Source organism: Mustelus asterias, chromosome 2, assembly GCF_964213995.1.
Source record: "Mustelus asterias chromosome 2, sMusAst1.hap1.1, whole genome shotgun sequence".
In the NCBI taxonomy this organism is placed as follows: Eukaryota; Metazoa; Chordata; class Chondrichthyes; order Carcharhiniformes; family Triakidae; genus Mustelus; species Mustelus asterias.
Genome location: NC_135802.1, coordinates 151057306 through 151075822, shown reverse-complemented (window position 1 = coordinate 151075822; position 18517 = coordinate 151057306). Strand labels below are relative to the sequence as shown.

The 18517-nt window shown below is 43.6% G+C and overlaps 1 protein-coding gene across 2 annotated transcripts in view; it reads left to right on the top strand.

Moving 5' to 3' along the window:
* exoc2 (exocyst complex component 2) overlaps positions 1–18517 on the top strand; it is a 268711-nt gene that overhangs the window by 96772 nt on the left and 153422 nt on the right. For both annotated transcript variants that reach the window (XM_078198474.1, XM_078198482.1), the window contains exon 6: positions 12033–12157. In XM_078198474.1, coding sequence (XP_078054600.1) covers positions 12033–12157 — 125 coding nt within the window. The remainder of the gene's footprint in view (positions 1–12032; positions 12158–18517) is intronic.

Here is an 18517-nt window from a genome sequence, read left to right as displayed (position 1 = left end):
ACACGATGGACTTGAGGAAGAGTTCTTAGAAAGCTGTTGGGATAGTTTCCTCGAACAGTATGTTACAGAACCTACGAGGGAGCGAGTTATCTGAGTTATGTAGGGATATGGGGGTAGGGCCTGGGTGGGATTGTGGTCGGTGCAGACTCAATGGGCCGAATGGCCTCTTTCTGCACTGTAGGGTTTCTATGATTCTATGATCTTGGACCTGGTCCTGTGTAATGAGATAGGTAAAATTAATGATCTACTTGAGAGGGATCCTCTTGGAATGAGTGATCACAATATGGTTGAATTTCTAATACAAATGGAGGGTGAGAAAGTAGGGTCCCAAACCAGTGTCCTCTGCTTGAACAGAGGGGAGTACAATAGGATGAGGGCAGAATTGGCTAATGTAGAGTGGGAGCGCAGACTAGTTGGTAGGGCAGCTGAGCAACAGTGGCGGATTTTTAAGGAGATTTTTCTCAGTACTCAGCAAAAATATATTCCAGTGATAAAGAAGGAATGTAAGAAAAGGGATAACCAGTCGTGGATAACTAAGGAAATAAAGGAGAGCATTAAATTAAAAACCGATGCGTACAGAGTGGCCAAAACTAGTGGGGAATTAGAAGATTGGGAAAGCTTTAAAAAACAACAAAGAACTACTAAGAAAGCGATAAAGAAAGGAAAGATAGATTGGGGCGGCACGGTAGCACAGTGGTTAGCACTGCTGCTTCACAGCTCCAGGGACCTGGGTTCGATTCCCGGCTTGGGTCACTGTCTGTGTGGAGTTTTCACATTCTCCTCGTGTCTGCGTGGGTTTCCTCCCGGGTGCTCCGGTTTCCTCCCACAGTCCAAAGATGTGCGGGTTAGGTTGATTGGCCATGATAAAATTGCCCCTTAGTGTCCTGGGATGCGTAGATTAGAGGGATTAATGGGTAAAATATGTAGGGATATGGGGGTAGGGCCTGGGTGGGATTGTGGTCGGTGCAGACTCGATAGGCCGAATGGCCTCTTTCTGTACTGTAGGGTTTCTATGATTCTTCTATGATTATGAAACTAAACTAGCACAAAATATAAAAACTGATAGTAAAAGTTTTTACAAATATATAAAAAGGAAAAGAGTAGCTAAAGTAAATGTTGGACCCTTAGAAGACGAGAAGGGGGATTTAATAATGGGAAACGAGAAAATGGCCGAGGCCTTAAACAAGTTTTTTGTGTCGGTCTTCACGGTAGAGGACACAAATAGCTTACCAAAAATTGACGGTCGTGACACTGTAGGGGGTGAGGTCCTTAAAACGATTACTATTACTAAAGAGGTAGGGCTTGGTAGGCTAATGGGACTAAAGGTAGACAAGTCCCCAGGCCCGGATGGAATGCATCCCAGGGTACTGAAAGAAATGGCAGAAGTAATAGCAGATGCGCTGGCTGTAATTTATCAAAATTCGCTGGACTCTGGGGAAGTGCCGGCTGATTGGAAAACAGCTAATGTGACGCCACTGTTTCAAAAAGGAGGTAGACAGAAGGCGGGTAACTACAGGCCTGTTAGCTTAACGTCCGTAGTTGGGAAATTGCTGGAATCCATCATTAAAGAAGAAATAGCAGGACACTTGGAAAAAATGGTTCGATCAAGCAGACGCAGCATGGATTCATGAAGGGAAAGTCGTGTTTGACGAATTTACTGGATTTTTATGAAGATGTAACGAGTGTGGTTGACAGAGGGGAACTGGTGGATGTGGTGTTTTTGGATTTCCAGAAGACGTTCGATAAGGTGCCTCACAAAAGGTTGCTGCAGAAGATTAAGGTACACAGAGCTGGGGGTAAGGTGGTAGCGTGGATTGAGGATTAGCTATCTAACAGGAAGCAGAGAGTTGGAATAAATGGGTGCTTTTCTGGTTGGCAGTTGGTGACTAGTGGCGTGCCACAGGGATCGATGCTGGGGCCTCAACTGTTTACCATATACATAGATGATCTGGAGGAGGGGACCGAGTGTAGGGTAACAAAGTTTGCGGATGACACACACATGATTGGGAAAGCGAATTGCGTGGAGGATGCGGAAAGTCTGCAGAGAGATTTGGATAGGCTAAGTGAGTGGCAGATGGAGTATAACATTGACAAGTGTGAGGTTGTCCACTTTGGAAGGAATAATAGTAAAATGGATTATTATTTAAATGGTGAAAAATTACAACATGCTACTGTGCAGAGGGACCTGGGGGTCCTTGTGCATGAATCGCAAAAACTCAGTTTGCAGGTGCAGCAGGTGATCAAGAAGGCAAATGGAATGTTGGCCTTTATCACGAAGGGGATGGAGTATAAAAGCAGGGAGGTCTTGCTGCAATTCTACAAGTTACTGGTGAGGCCGCAACTAGAGTACTGTGTGCAATTTTGGTCCCCTTATTTACGGAAGGATATATTGGCCTTGGAGGGAGTACAGAGAAGGTTCACCAGGTTGATACCGGAGATGAGGAGGTTAGCTTATGAGGAGAGATTGAGTAGATTGCGCCTGTACTCGTTGGAGTTTAGAAGGCGAAGGGGAGATCTTATAGAGACATATAAGATAATGAAGGGGCTAGACAGGGTAGAGGCAGAGAGATTCTTTCCACTTAGAAAGGAAACAAGAACTAGAGGACACAGCCTCAGAATAAGGGGGAGTCAGTTTAGAACAGAGTTGAGGAGGAACTTCTTCTCTCAGAGGGTAGTGAATCTCTGGAATTCTCTGCCCATTGAAGCAGTGGAGGCTACCTCGTTAAATATGTTTAAGTCACAGGTAGATAGATTTCTGATCAATAAGGGAATTAAGGGTTTTGGGGAGCGGGCAGGTAAGTGGAACTAAACCACTATCAGATCAACCATGATATTTTTGAATGGCGGGGCAGGCTCGAGGGGCTAGATGGCCTACTCCTGCTCCTATTTCTTATGTTCTTATGTTTTCTCACTTGATAGTATATGGGCAAATTATCTTATAAAAGTTTATTTATTCGTGTCACAAGTAGGCTTACATTAACATTGCAATGAAGTTACTGTGAAAATCCCCTAGCCATCACACTCCGCACCTGAGGGAGAATTTAGAATGGCCAATGCACCTACACAGCACGTCTTTCAGACTGGGAGAAAACCAGAGTATCCGGAGGAAACCCACGCAGACACAAGGAGAACATGCAAACTTCGCGCAGACAGTGACCCAAGGCCGGGAATCGAACCTGGGTCCCTGGCACTGTGAGGCAGTAGTGCTAACCACTGTGCTGCCTGTGAGTGGATGATTTTATGCCACTGTCTTCTTTTTTTTTCATGGTTTTAAAGATGTAGCAATGGTTCAATATGTTGATTTTAAAGTGAACCTAAAGCCTAGTTGGCAAAGAGGATTGGGTGGTGTATCATTTTGTCTTATTCAAGAGGAAGTGATTATTGTCTGAAATATCAACTTCCCTTTTACAAACCGTCCTGAAGACGTTCTTGTGCTCATGGAATCAGGGGTCCTTGTTAATTCAAAATCCACGGAGAGAAAAAAAACACATTGAATAATGTAGGTTATGAGACTTCTTTTCTGAGATGCTTGTGCTACAGAGAATGTAGTTTGCATGTGGAGAAAATAAAATAATGGGTAGATTGAACCACAACTTTAAAAAAAATATGTACTCTACTTAACCCAGGTACAGGGTTGAGAGTTCTGCTGTTTTGGTTAACTTTTGTCTGTTTTCTCCCTTGAAGGAAGTTGATTTGTGCTTAAAATTACTTTCCTGCCTGAATCTTGCAAGTGTAAACATAAAAGCTCCATAGTCTAAATTTAAAACACAGGTAACAGGAAGTGGAAGTCAGTCTTAGCTCTGACCACCTATAAAACAACAAAATTTAAGACAAGTGACTGACAGACACTATAACTTTATTCTAAATTTGCTTGCAAGCACCAGTTCTGTTCCCTTTAAGCCACTCTTAACTAAAGAACTTTAGTTGACAATAGTGAATAAATAGAGCACTATCCAGTCAGAAAACCAGTGACGCAGTTGTGTACTATTTTGTTTCTTGTCGAGGTTCTTGAGTATGAGAAACAATCTGGGACAGATTTTTACTGAAACAGTACCCTGTCTTGGAGTTTTTCACACAAGAAATTGAGACGGTAATTCTGTGCTGAGAAACTTCAAGTGATTGGCATGAAATTAGGACCAGAATTAATTATGAGCCTGACTCTTGCAGCCCTTGTACAGCTCTAGAGTATTATGCATTTTCTTAAAAAATGGACAGGGAGCAAACTTCAACACATTGAGTAATAACAAAGAATAAAGTAGTCTTGTTACAACTCATGGGGCTTTGGGAAGAGACCTCACCTGGAATGCTGTGTGCAATTTTGATCTCCATGTTTATGGAAGGATATATTTGCATTGTGGGGAGTACAGCGGAGGTTCAATAGATAGGTTGCTGGGTAGAGGGTGTTCTCTTATAATGTTGAGGCTGAGTAAATTGGATCTTTATTCACTGGAGTTTGCACGAATGAGAGGTAATCTCACTGAAACACTCAAGATTATGAGTGGGTCTGACGGGATGTTTCCCCTGGCAGGTGAATATCGAACCAAGAGGCACATTTCAGGATAAGGGGCTAATCATTTAGGACTGAGATTAGGAGAACTTTCTTCACTCAAAGGGTTGTGAATTCTCTACCTCAGAGGGTTGTGGATGTGACATAATGAGATAGATCGATTTTTGGTGTCTTAGGGAATCGGGGGATATTGGAAGAGGGCAAGAAAGTGGCATTGAAGCCCAAGATCAGCCATGATCATATTGAATGGCAGAGCAGGCTCAATGGGCTGAATGGTCATCTCCTGCTCCTATTTCTTATATTTTTATGTTCTTGTGCGGATCTATTTTTGGCTGAAATCCACATTTGAGAATCAATGAAATTCAAGGATTGCTCCATTCTTATGACTTCAGAGGAACAGTAATATCTTTCCTTGTTCTATGATTCAGCTGCTGGATTGAAATTTTGGTTATCGGGAATTGGTGGTGTAGATTCTCCTAACTCGTCATCAGATGCATTTGTGTCAGATAATAGAACATAGAACATAGAACATAGAACATTACAGCGCAGAACAGGCCCTTCGGCCCACGATGTTGCACCGACCAGTTAAAAAAAAAAACTGTGACCCTCCAACCTAAACCAATTTCTTTTCATCCATGAACCTATCTACGGATCTCTTAAACGCCCCCAAACTAGGCGCATTTACAACTGATGCTGGCAGGGCATTCCAATCCCTCACCACCCTCTGGGTAAAGAACCTACCCCTGACATCGGTTCTATAACTACCCCCCCTCAATTTAAAGCCATGCCCCCTCGTGCTGGATTTCTCCATCAGAGGAAAAAGGCTATCACTATCCACCCTATCTAAACCTCTAATCATCTTATATGTTTCAATAAGATCCCCTCTTAGCCGCCGCCTTTCCAGCGAAAACAATCCCAAATCCCTCAGCCTCTCCTCATAGGATCTCCCCTCCATACCAGGCAACATCCTGGTAAACCTCCTCTGCACCCTCTCCAAAGCCTCCACATCCTTCCTGTAATGTGGGGACCAGAACTGCACACAGTACTCCAAGTGCGGCCGCACCAGAGTTGTGTACAGTTGCAACATAACGCTACGACTCCTAAATTCAATCCCCCTACCAATAAACGCCAAGACACCATATGCCTTCTTAACAACCTTATCTACTTGATTCCCAACTTTCAGGGATCTATGCACACATACACCTAGATCCCTCTGCTCCTCCACACTATTCAAAGTCCTCCCGTTAGCCCTATACTCAACACATCTGTTATTCCTACCAAAGTGAATTACCTCACACTTCTCCGCATTAAACTCCATCCGCCACCTCTCGGCCCAACTTTGCAACCTGTCTAAGTCTTCCTGCAAACTACGACACCCTTCCTCACTGTCTACCACACCACCGACTTTGGTGTCATCAGCAAATTTGCTAATCCACCCAACTATACCCTCATCCAGATCATTAATAAATATTACAAACAGCAGTGGCCCCAAAACAGATCCCTGAGGTACACCACTTGTAACCGCACTCCATGATGAATATTTACTATCAACCACCACCCTCTGTTTCCTATCCGCTAGCCAATTCCTGATCCAATTTCCTAGATCACCCCCAATCCCATACATCTGCATTTTCTGCAGAAGCCTACCATGGTGAACCTTATCAAACGCCTTACTAAAATCCATATATACCACGTCCACTGCCTTGCCCCCATCCACCTCCTTGGTCACTTTCTCAAAAAACTCAATAAGGTTAGTAAGGCACGACCTACCTGCCACAAAACCATGCTGACTATCACCTATCAATTCATTACTCTCCAAATAACTATAAATCCTATCCCTTATAATTTTTTTCCAACATCTTGCCGACAACAGAAGTGAGACTCACCGGTCTATAATTCCCGGGGAAGTCTCTGTTCCCCTTCTTAAACAATGGGACAACATTCGCTAACCTCCAATCTTCTGGTACTATACCAGAGGCCAACGACGACCTGAAGATCAGAGCCAGAGGCTCTGCAATCACTTCTCTTGCCTCCCAGAGAATCCTTGGATAAATCCCATCCGGACCAGGGGATTTATCTATTTTCAGACCCTCCAGAATATCCTGCACATCCTCCTTATCAACTGTAATACTGTCTATTCTACTCCCTTGCAACCCAGTGTCCTCCTCAGCTATATTCATGTCCCCTTGCGTGAACACCGAAGAGAAATATTGGTTCAATGCTTCACCAATCTCCTCCGGTTCCACACATAACTTCCCTCTGCCATCTATAATTGGCCCTAAACTTGCCCTAACCAACCTTCTGTTCTTGACATACCTATAGAACGCCTTAGGATTCTCTTTAACCCTATCCGCCAAAGTCTTCTCATGTCCCCTTTTAGCCCTTCTAAGCTCGCTCTTCAACTCCCTCTTAGCCAATCTAAAGCTTTCTAGTGCACTACCCGAGTGCTCACGTCTCATCCGAACATAAGCCTCCTTTTTCTTTTTAACCAACAAAGAAACTTTTTTGGTGCACCACGGTTCCCTAGCCCTACCAATTCCTCCTTGCCTGACAGGGACATACCTATCACAGACTCGCAGTAGCTGCTCCTTGAAAAAACTCCACATGTCGGACGTTCCCAGTCCCTGTAATCTCCTAGTCCAACCTATGTTTCCTAATTCTCTCCTAATAGCCTCATAATTACCCTTCCCCCAGCTAAAACCATTGGCCCGAGGTTCATGCCTATCCCTTTCCATCACTAAGGTGAACGTAACCGAATTGTGGTCACTATCACCAAAATGCACACCAACTTCCAAGTCTAGCACCTGGTCTGGCTCATTTCCCAGCACCAGATCCAATATAGCCTCACCTCTAGTTGGCCTGTCTACATACTGAGTCAAAAAACCTTCCTGCACGCTTTGAACAAAAACTGACCCCTCTAACGAGCTAGAGCTATAACAATTCCAGTCAATATTAGTCAAGTTAAAATCCCCCATAACAATTGCCCTATTACTTTCACTCCTAAGCAGGATTGACTCCGCAATCCTTTCCTCAACCTCTCTAGAACTTTTAGGAGGTCTATAAAAGACTCCCAACAGGGTGACCTCTCCTCTCCTATTTCTAATCTCCGCCCATACTACCTCAACAGATAAGTCCTCATCAAACCTCCTCTCTGACACTGTGATACAATCTCTGACCAATAATGCTACCCCTCCCCCTCTTCTACCTCCTTCCCTACTTCGACTAAAACATTTGAACCCCGGGACCTGCAGCATCCATTCCTGCCCCTGCTCTATCCATGTCTCTGAAATAGCCACAACATCGAAGTCCCAGGTACTGATCCACGCTGCAAGTTCACCCACTTTATTGCGAATACTCCTGGCATTGAAGTATACACATTTCAAACCCTGCTCCACCCCACCTCTGCAATGCCGTGCATTGCAGTCCCCATCCATGCATCCCTCACTTTCAGCCCCACTACTCAGGATCCCTCCCCCCCCCCGAATCAGTTTAAACCTCCCTGCATGGCCTTAGCAAATTTACCCCCCAGGATATTGGTCCCCTTCTGATTAAGGTGTAGACCATCCTTCTCATAGAGGTCACACCTTCCCCAGTACGAGCCCCAATTGCTTAAGTACCTGAACCCCTCCCTCCTGCACCATCCCCTCAGCCATGAATTCAAACCTTCCCTCTCCCTATTCCTCTCTAAACTATCCCGTGGTACAGGCAAGAGTCCAGAGATAACCACTCTGTCAGTCTTGGCCTTTAGCAATATGATGTGTTCTGCAAGGAAGCTGTAATTAATGTCAGACTACACGTGTTTTATTTTGTGTGAGAGTATGAGAGAAAAGTTATTTGGAAGGATGAATATGCCACAGGCTTATGAGTTGTTATTTCACATGATGTACAGTGCAAACTTGGAACGTATACAGGCTTTCAGGTAGTTGTGTGTTTCAAGAACTAACATTGTCCACATTGTCTTCCTCATGGCCCACAGGTTTCGCATATAATCATAAGATACAGCACAGAAGAGGGCCATTCAGCTATCGTACCTTAGCTGGCTCTTTGAAAGAGTTATCCAGTTAGTTCCATTTCCCTTCTGTTTCCCTATCACCCTGTCAATGTTCCCCATACTATACACCATTCATTCAGAGGGCGTTAGTGAATAATAGCACAACGTTCATTTTTAGATTACTCAAGAATAGATTTATTGCTGTGTTTCATTGGCATTACTCTGAGTACTAAAAATGTGCAGAAATAATTTCTGTAACTGTTTCGTGACTGGGAAAATTTACTGTGTATTTATGACTCTTCAAATGGCTTAAAGAGGTGGTTCTTAAACAGGATTACTACTACTAGGTACTTAACATAGAACCGTAGAAAATTACAGCTCAGAAACAGGCCTTTTGGCCCTTCTTGTCTGTGCCGAACCATTTTATGCCTAGTCCCACTGACCTGCACTTGGACCATATCCCTCCACACCCCTCTCATCCATGAACCCGTCCAAGTTTTTCTTAAATGTTAAAAGTTAAAATGTTAAATGCATTTACCACTTTATCCGGCAGCTCATTCCACACTCCCACCACTCTCTGCGTGAAGAAGCCCCCCCTAATATTCCCTTTAAACTTTTCTCCTTTCACCCTTAACCCATGCCCTCTGGTTTTTTTCTCCCCTAGCCTCAGCGGAAAAAGCCTGCTTGCATTCACTCTATCTATACCCATCAAAATCTTATTCACCTCTATCAAATCTCCCCTCAATCTTCTACGCTCCAGAGAATAAAGTCCCAACCTATTCAATCTCTCTCTGTAACTCAGCTTCTCAAGTCCCGGCAACATCCTTGTGAACCTTCTCTGCACTCTTTCAATCTTATTTACATCCTTCCTGTAACTAGGTGACCAAAACTGTACACAATACTCCAAATTCGGCCTCACCAATGCCTTACATAACCTTACCATAACACTCCAACTTTTATACTCGATACTCCGATTTATAAAGGCCAATGTACCAAAGACACTCTTTACGACCCTATCCACCTGTGACGTCACTTTTAGGGAATTCTGTACCTGTATTCTCAGATCCCTCTGTTCAACTGCACTCTTCAGAGTCCTACCATTTACCCTGTACGTTCTTCTTTGGTTTGTCCTTCCAAAGTGCAATATCTCACACTTGTCTGCGTTAAATTCCATTTGCCATTTTTGAGCCCATTTTTCTAGTTGGTCCAAATCCCTCTGCAAGCTTTGAAAACCTTCCTCACCGTCCACTACACCTCCAATCTTTGTATCATCAGCAAACTTGCTGATCCAATTGACCACATTATCATCCAGATCATTGATATCACTCAAGGTAGGCAGAGTAATGTTTTCGTTCCTGTTTGTTTGATTGTAAGCAATGTATCTCAATAACTAATGGCCAGATTTCAACAAAACATGGTACATTATAGGGTATGGCTCGTGGAAGCACTGATTAGTTTTTTGATAAAGGTATGGATCCAGATCTGGATCTTAGAATTTTTTAAAGGATGTATTAACTTCGGGTGATAGGGCAAACTTTCTTTGTTTTTAGGATGTTGTTTATTGTTTTAGAATGTTGTGGATTGTCTCAACTGTTGTGATGGAATTTATGACAGCTGTCAAAACGTGAGCAGAATTTTCAGAGCAGGTTGTTGGTTGTGGATTGATCTGAAGCCTCCTCAGTGAGATGCAAGCTCTTAATAGAGTTATTTCTTTTTTGACTTTGTAGCTATAGAGCATCAACCAGGGAGGGAAAAGTCTTAGGGGGAGTTGTGTAATTCCAACAGCACTGAGTTAACACACATGGAGGTGATATGCACTCTGCCAAGTGCCCACTCACTATATTAACTTAATGTTTAGTTCTATTCAGGTGGTGGACAATAACTGGAGATTCACATGTGCTCCTATATACAGCAGCAATCTGAAACCATGCTGGGTTTGGAGGTGTATGTTTGTAATGAGCCTCCATAAATAAATGTTTGAGTGTAACAATTAGACTCACTCTATCATTCATTGCCTGGTTGTCCAGATAGTAATAGTATTGGCAAAATAAGTGCGGGTTTAAGCTGTCGAGGGAGAGAGAGGCATACTGTAAGATTCTCCAGATGGCACTATATTCTTGATCTGTATCTAATTTGTTTTGTCCTGCCTTAATTTTATGCTCAAGCAAAAATCAAGAAAGAGCAATGTAATCTGTCGCGTTAACAGGACGAGAAGGAAGATTTTGTGCGTTTTTGGAAATATCCGTACCCTATTGAAGTATATTCCAATCGTCATTTCCTGGAACCCACCTTCTGCAGAAAGTAACTCATCTCCTGGCTCCCCAAAGCCTGTCCTCCATCTACAAGACATAAGTCAGGAGTATGATAGAATACTCTCCACTTGCCTGGATGAGTGAAGCTCCAACAACACTCAAGAAGTTTGACACCATCCAGGAAAAAGCAGCCCACTTAATTAGCACCCCGTCCATCATCTCAAACTTGCCCTCCATCACCGAGTGTATATCATTTACTAGATGTACTGCAGCAACTCATCAAGACTTCTTCAGCAGTGCTCTCCAAACCCGGGACCTCCACCACGTAAAAGGACAAAGACAGCAGATGCATGAGAACACCACCATCTGCAAGTTCCTCTCCAAGCCATCTGACTTGGAACTATGTCACTGTTCCTTCCCTGTCACTGGATCAAATTCCTGGTACTCCCTTCCGAATAGCTTCCTAGGGCATATAGACTGCAGTGGTTCTAGAAGGCAGCACACCACCACCTCCTCGAGTGGAATTAGGGAAGGGCAATACATGCTGGCTTACCCAGTGACGCCCACATCCCACAAATGAACAAAAGTATTTAGATTATTGTCATATTTTAATATCATCCTCAGAATTGTAGAGGATATTTGTAATAAATTTACTCTGATTGTTAGGCTGGAAAAAAAGGTAGAATATTTTCTTCCACTAACATTTAGAAACTTAAAAGTTGAATGATGTGTTTGGTCCCCTGAAAATATTTTTTATGGTCTTAAGTAGATGACACCTCCCAAACCAGTGACTTCTACCACCTAGAAAGACAAGAGTAACAAGTACATGGGAACACTATCACCTCCAAGTTTCTCTCCACCACGCATCACCTTCACTTGGACATATATTGCCGTTTCTTCATTTTACTGAATCAAAATCCTGGAACCCATCTCCTTAACACTTGTAGGAGCACCTTCATCATATGGACTTCAGTTGTTTTAAGAGGTGACCATTTCAAGGGTAGCTGGGGTTAGCAATAAATGCATTATCAGTAATGGTCACGTCCTAAGGATGGATTTTTAAAATAATGTGCAAATACCATTTTTGATCATTTTTTGGGTAGAGGAAGACTGAAGATACTTGCATGTTTTGAGTTTACTTAGAAATAAACTTAGTCAAATCCTTTTCCTTTAAATGATCAGTTTCTTACTGTCAAAGAGCCGAGGCAATTTATCACATTCTTGTTCTGTTGTTTATCTTTTGTATTAATATGCTATATTTTCCTCTCTTTCATGTCCCCAGCTTTGATCAACTAAAAGTTGCTGCAAATTTTTTGAGGAAGCAGGCAAACAAGAAGAATGAGGGGAGCTTAGCCTATGTGAAAGGAGGCCTCAGCACATTCTTCGAGGCTCAGGACGCACTGTCAGGTAAAAGTCTGCAAATTTCATCAGATATTGGAGTTGAGCTGCATTTAAAAAGGGGAGAGGAAAATTCACACGTAGGGAAAGATGTCAGATGATGTGTAGAATGTTTAAGTGGAAAATCGGAGATGGTTCACTGAGATGAACTGGACTGGTGGGTTGTATCCGAGGATGCTGACTGAGGAAAGCAGGGCTGGAAATTGCAGAGGTACTGGCCATCATCTTGCAATCCTCCTTAAATATGGGCTGGTGCTGCCGGACTGGAGAGTTGCAAATTGGTAGGAGAGCTTTTAAAACAACTCTCTGGGATAAAATTAGCGGTCACTTGTACATGTGAATTAATTAAGGAAAGCCAGCACGTATTTGCTAAAGGCAAATTGTGTATACCGAGCTTGATTGACCTTTTTGATGAGGAAATAGAGAATTGACATGGTGTACGTGAGCTAACAAAAACATTTGATGATGTGCCACATAATAGCCTTGCCAGCAAAGTTTAAGCCCATGTGATAAAAGGGACATGGCAGCATGGATATAAAGTTGGATAAAAGCAAATTACTGTGGATGCTGGAATCTGAAACCAAAAGAGAAATTGCTGGAAAATCTCAGCAGGTCTGGCAGCATCTGTAAGGAGAGAAAAGAGCTGACATTTCGAGTCCAGATGACCCTTTATCAAAGCTTTGACAAAGGGTCATCTGGACTCGAAACATCAGCTCTTTTCTCTCCTTACAGATGCTGCCAGACCTGCTGAGATTTTCCAGCAATTTCTCTTTTGGATACAAAGTTGACTGAGTGGCAGGGAACAGAAAGTAGTGGTGAAGTAGTGGAATTTTTTGGTGTAGAGGCAATGTGTGGTGGGGTTTCCCTGATCTCTGTTAGGGTGCTATTCTTGATTTATTAATGACCTGGACTTGGGTGTACAATTTCAAACTTTGCAGATGATACAAAACTAGAATCATAGAATCATACAGTGCAAAAAAGGCCCTTTGGCCCATCGAGTCTGCACCGACACGTGTGAAACACCTGACCTCCCATCTAATCCCATTTACCAGTACTTGACCCATAGCCTTGAATGTTATGACATGCCAAGTGCTCATTCAGATACTTTTTAAAGGTTGTGAGGCAACTTGCCTCCACTACGCTCCACCCTCGCCTCCATCACCAGGCAGCGTGTTCCACATCTTCGCCATCCTTTGGGTAAAAAAAGGTTTTCCGCACATCCTCCCTAAACCTTCGGCCCCCTCGTGTACAACTTGTTGAAAGCAGAAGGGCAGCTTGAGAAAGTGGTCAATAAGGAATATGGGATCCTGGGCTTTATTAGTAGAAGTATATGCATTAAAGCAAGAAGATCATTATAAGTATTCACAAGACACTAGTTTGTTCTCAACTGAAGTATTGTGTCCAATTCTGGGCAATAGACTTAAGGAAGGTTGTTAAGGCTTTGGAGAGGGTGCAGAAAAATATTTATGAGAATGGTTCCAGAGATGAGCGAGTTCAGTACATGGATAGATTGGAGAAGCTGTAATTGTTCTCCTTAAGAGCAGATAAGATTGAGAGAAAATTTGACAGAGGTGCTCAAAATGATGAGGGATCTAGCTACATGGAAGCTGTTCTTATTGACAGTACGGTCGTTCATCAGAGGGCACCGGTTTAAGTTGATTGTCTTGATGAACCTGAGGAAACACTTTTTTATGCAGCAAGTGGCTAGAATTTGGGATACATTGCCCGAGGCGGAGGCAGGTCCACTCGTAACCTTCAGAAGGGGATTGGATAAGCACCTGAAAAGAGAAAAGTTACAGGACTATTGGAAAAGGACAGGGAGTGGAACCTAGCTGAGTTGCTGTTATAGAAAGCCGGCATAAACACGGCGTGCCAGTGGTGGCCTTGAGTGCTATAGTCATTCCGTAACTCTGTTTCAAATATGATGCTGCACACAATAATTGACTTGTTCTGTTCATGTGGTTTTTGTAATTTTTTGATCTGACATCTTGTATGCTTGCTCAGTGCTTAAAAAGTTGTTAAAATGATGTTAAATTAAAGCAGATGCTGCAAATTCTTCCTTGACAACTGTGACAGTTTGCAGCAGTGCTCTTACTGAAAGCGTTGCTGCAAAAATCCATCACTCCTCTTACCTCCTTCACTTGTGGCTGTTAGTGGGTGGGCCATGCATGCCTAGTCAATTGACAGTTTGTCATCAGGCCAGCAAATCCTTGTATACATATGTAGACTATAGTCCACCTTTTGAATGGGCATGAGCTGAGGGCTAGTTCCAAAGGCAGATGAAGTAGCAAATGTTGCAACAGTAACTTTGTCATTTGAGAAACAACCAGCAATTTAATTCAAATCCTGTTTTTTAAAAGGTAATTGAAAAAGACTACCTTGACTCACAAAGGTCTCTTTAAATTTTCTAGTGCCTATACTTTTCTTTGTAAATAACAATTCCAGATTGCATAGCCACCACATTTCAACTTGGTTTATATACTTCACTATCTGAGGCCTGTAAAGCTGAGTAAACAGACAAAATATACAGGAGATACTCTGAAACACAGACACTTGAGAATTATTAATTACAGACGGCCTTCAAAGCACTAAGTTTTTTCATACAACTTCAACTCATGACAGTCTGTTGCAAAACTGTTGTATCTTGAATTTTCACTGAGTCAGGATCACAGGTGATTCCCATAATGGCTTGCTCCCTTTCTGCCCTTCACATTCTCTTGAGCCTCTCAATTCCCTGAGATCAGTGTGCTTAGGCCCATGAAACGCTGTGAAGGAATTGACAATTGTCGGTTGGGGGGGGATGGGGGAGGGGGGGGGGATGGGGGAGGGGGGATGAGGGGGGGATGCGGGGGGGGGGAGGGAAGAGAGTGGAGTTCCTTACCCAGCGTCCATAGTGGCAGAGAAACTGCTCTATCTTTGGGACCAATTCCTTGTGAGGTCCTATTCCAGGGAGCGAATGGTTCTTCTACTGCTATAGTTGGCGGGTTAAGAGTGTCCCATTCATTAAAAGCTGCTGTTTTCTCAGAATGCTGTCACTTCATGCTGAATTGCAGCCCTGAACTCATTAGCTTCTGAAACAAGGGAAACGTGCAATAAGAGTGAGAGCACTCACTCGTTCCTTCCTGCCTAACACCGGGTGGCATGGTGGCACAGTGATTACCACTGCTGCTTCACAGTGCCAGGGACCTGAGTTCGATTCCGGTCTCGGGTCACTGTCTGTGTGGAGTTTCTCCTCGTGTCTTCGTGGGTTTCCTTCGGGTGCTCCGGTTTCCTCCCACAGTTCAAAGATGTGCGGGTTAGGTTGATTGGCCATGCTAAATTGCCCCTCAGTGTCAGGAGGATTAGCAGGGTAATACTTGGGGTTACAGGGATAGGGCCTGGGTGGGATTGTTGTTGGTGCATGCTCGATGGGCTGCACTGTAGGGATTATGATTCTATGAACATTGCGTCGATACACTCGGCATTCCTATGTAATGATAGTGACTACATTTCAAACAGCACTTGAATAGCTGTAAAACACTTTGAGATGTCCGGTGGCCGTGATAAGGGTTATATAAAATGTAAGCTTTTCTTTTATTTTTCTGTCAGTATTGATAGCACCTCTCCCCTGACCTTCCTTCCTTCTTTCCCTTGGTTTTCACGGCGGATCTGCTTCACTGAGAAACTTTACTTTTGGGGAGTGAAGGTAGATGGTAGTCCTGGGTCTCTCTGTTACTCTATAGAGAGATGGGCAAGTCTGTGAGCACCAGCTATCAGTCAGTCTGCCTGCAGACTCTCTGCTGAACTGGAAACCTGCAGTTTTACTCCTATACCTAATGTGGCCTGTTGTGTTTTCTCTTTTAAATGTTCAGGCGGCATGATGGCAAAGTGGTTAGCACTGCTGCTTCACATCACCAGGGACCCGGGTTCAATTCCGGCCTTGGGTGACTGTGTGGAGTTTGTACGTTCGCCCCGTGTCTGCGTGGGTTTCCTCCGGGTGCTCCGGTTTCCTCCTATAGTCCAAAGATGTGTGGGTTAGGTGGATTGGCTATGCTAAATTGGCCCTTAGTGTCAGGGGGATTAGCAGGGTAAATACATGGAGTCATGGGGAAATGGCCTGGGAGGGATTGTTTTCGGTGCAGGCTCGATGGGCCGAATGGCCTCCTTCTGTACTGAGGAGTCCTATGATTTCAATTATTCTATTCTAAAATTGTTCCTTAGAGCTTCAATAAATTGGCACAACCTGCCAATACATTCTAAGATAAAGGCAAAATACTGCGGATGCTGGAATCTGAAACAGAAAATGCTGGAAAAACTCAGCAGGTCTGTGGAGAGCGGGTTTCCTCCAGGTGCTCCGGTTTCCTCCCACAGTCCGAAGATGTGCAGGTTAGGTGGATTGGCCGTGGTGGATTGGCCCTTAGTTCCCCCTAGCGGTTATGGGGAAATGGCCTGGGTGGGATTGTGGTCGGTGCAGACTTGATGGGCCAAATGGGCTCCTTCTTCACTGTAGGGATTCTATGAATAGAAGCAACGTTTTGAATCTGACTTGAAGTGTGGACAGAGTACTCTTCGTCGTCCAGTACTTCCCCGGAGTGGAGAAGCTACAGCATCTCCTCCGGAGCCTTCAACATGTCATTGATGAAGACGCACATCTCGCCAAGGCCATCCCCACACCCACCACTTCTTGCCTTCAAACAACCACGCAACCTCAAACAGACCATTGTCCGCAGCAAACTACCCAGCCTTCAGTGACCACGACACCACACAATCCTGCCACAGCAACCGCTGCAAGACGTGCCGGATCATCGACACAGATGCCATCATCTCATGTGAGAACACCATCCACCAGATACACGGTACCTACTCTTGCAACTCGGCCAATGTTGTCTACCTGATACACTGCAGGAAAGGATGTCCCGAGGCATGGTACATTGGGGAAACCATGCAGACGCTACGACAACGGATGAATGGACACCGCTCGACAATCACCAGGCAAGACTGTTCTTTTCCTGTGGGGGAGCACGTCAGCGGTCACGGGCATTCAGCGTCTGATCTTCGGGTAAGCGTTCTCCAAGGCGGCCTTCACGACACACGACAGCGCAGAGTCGCTGAGCAGAAACTGATAGCCAAGTTCCGCACACATGAGGACGTCCTAAACCGGGAAGTTGGGTTTATGTCACACTATCAGTAACCCCCACAGCTTGCCCCCTGGACTTGCAGAATCTCACTGGCTGTCCTGTCTGGAGACAATACACATCTCTTTAACCTGTGCTTAATGCGCCCTCCACTCACATTGTCTATATCTTTAAGACCTGGTTGGTTGTAGAGATTCGCATTCTAATCGGTATTCTGTAACTTGATTTTGTGTCTTTGTATGCCCTGTTTGAGAGCAGATATCCACTCCATCTGACGAAGGGGCCGCGCTCCGAAAGCTAATGCTATTTGCCACCAAATAAACCTGTTGGACTTTAACCTGGTGTTGTTAAAACTGTTACCCTATTCTCTCTCCACAGATGTTGTCAGACATGCTGAGTTTCTCCAGCATCTTCTATTTCTGTCAACACATTCCCGTTTTATTGATCTGTGCCATAATGCTGTTGAGTAGAACTGAGAAACACAATTCATTCCTGAAGTTATACTCTTGTTCCGAGTGAGAGTGCTTTCTGAAGTAGAAATTTTGACTACAAACTGTTAAGAGAAGAAAGCTAATCACTGGTGTGATCTTAGCATTGTTGCAACTGATAGGGTGTTGATCTCAATCTCAGCTGTTTCTTTTCTTAAAAACCACATTCAGTAACTAATTTGAAAATAAAGACACCTGAAATCAAAAGGGCAGCTGATGCTAATCCCTAAGGTGTCTATAATTAACAGGTTTATTGTACGTATGTTATTACCTTTACATAAACCTGATTGCACTTAAAAATAAATTGGCTTCACCTGTGCAAATAAGATTTAAAATTACGCACTTTAGCTTTTAAATGAGAATACAGAAAACAACATGTTTAGGCTATACTTATTTTTTAACTGTTTTGCCCCAAATAAACTCACATTTGATGGTTTAATTGTCTCGTGGGATCCGGGTGTAGCTGTTTGAGAATAGTTTACTTGCACTTATTTAAAGTACTGTTTTTCTCCGGGTAGAGGCTATTTGCTTTACCTATATTTTTTAGGTGGCACACTCTTAATGTGTCCAACTTCAACAAGTGTTGTTGGAGGAATGTTAGTCCCTTTAAAGGGATTGTGCATTCATTTTAGTATGGCAGATCAAAACCCTGCTTGGAGCCTCGAATTAATTGAGTTTCAAAAGGCCAATGAGATTCCTGATGGTTTCAGACCATCACCTTCTGAAGAAGTGCAGGTTTAAGACAAATGAATTTTAATTTGTGTTAA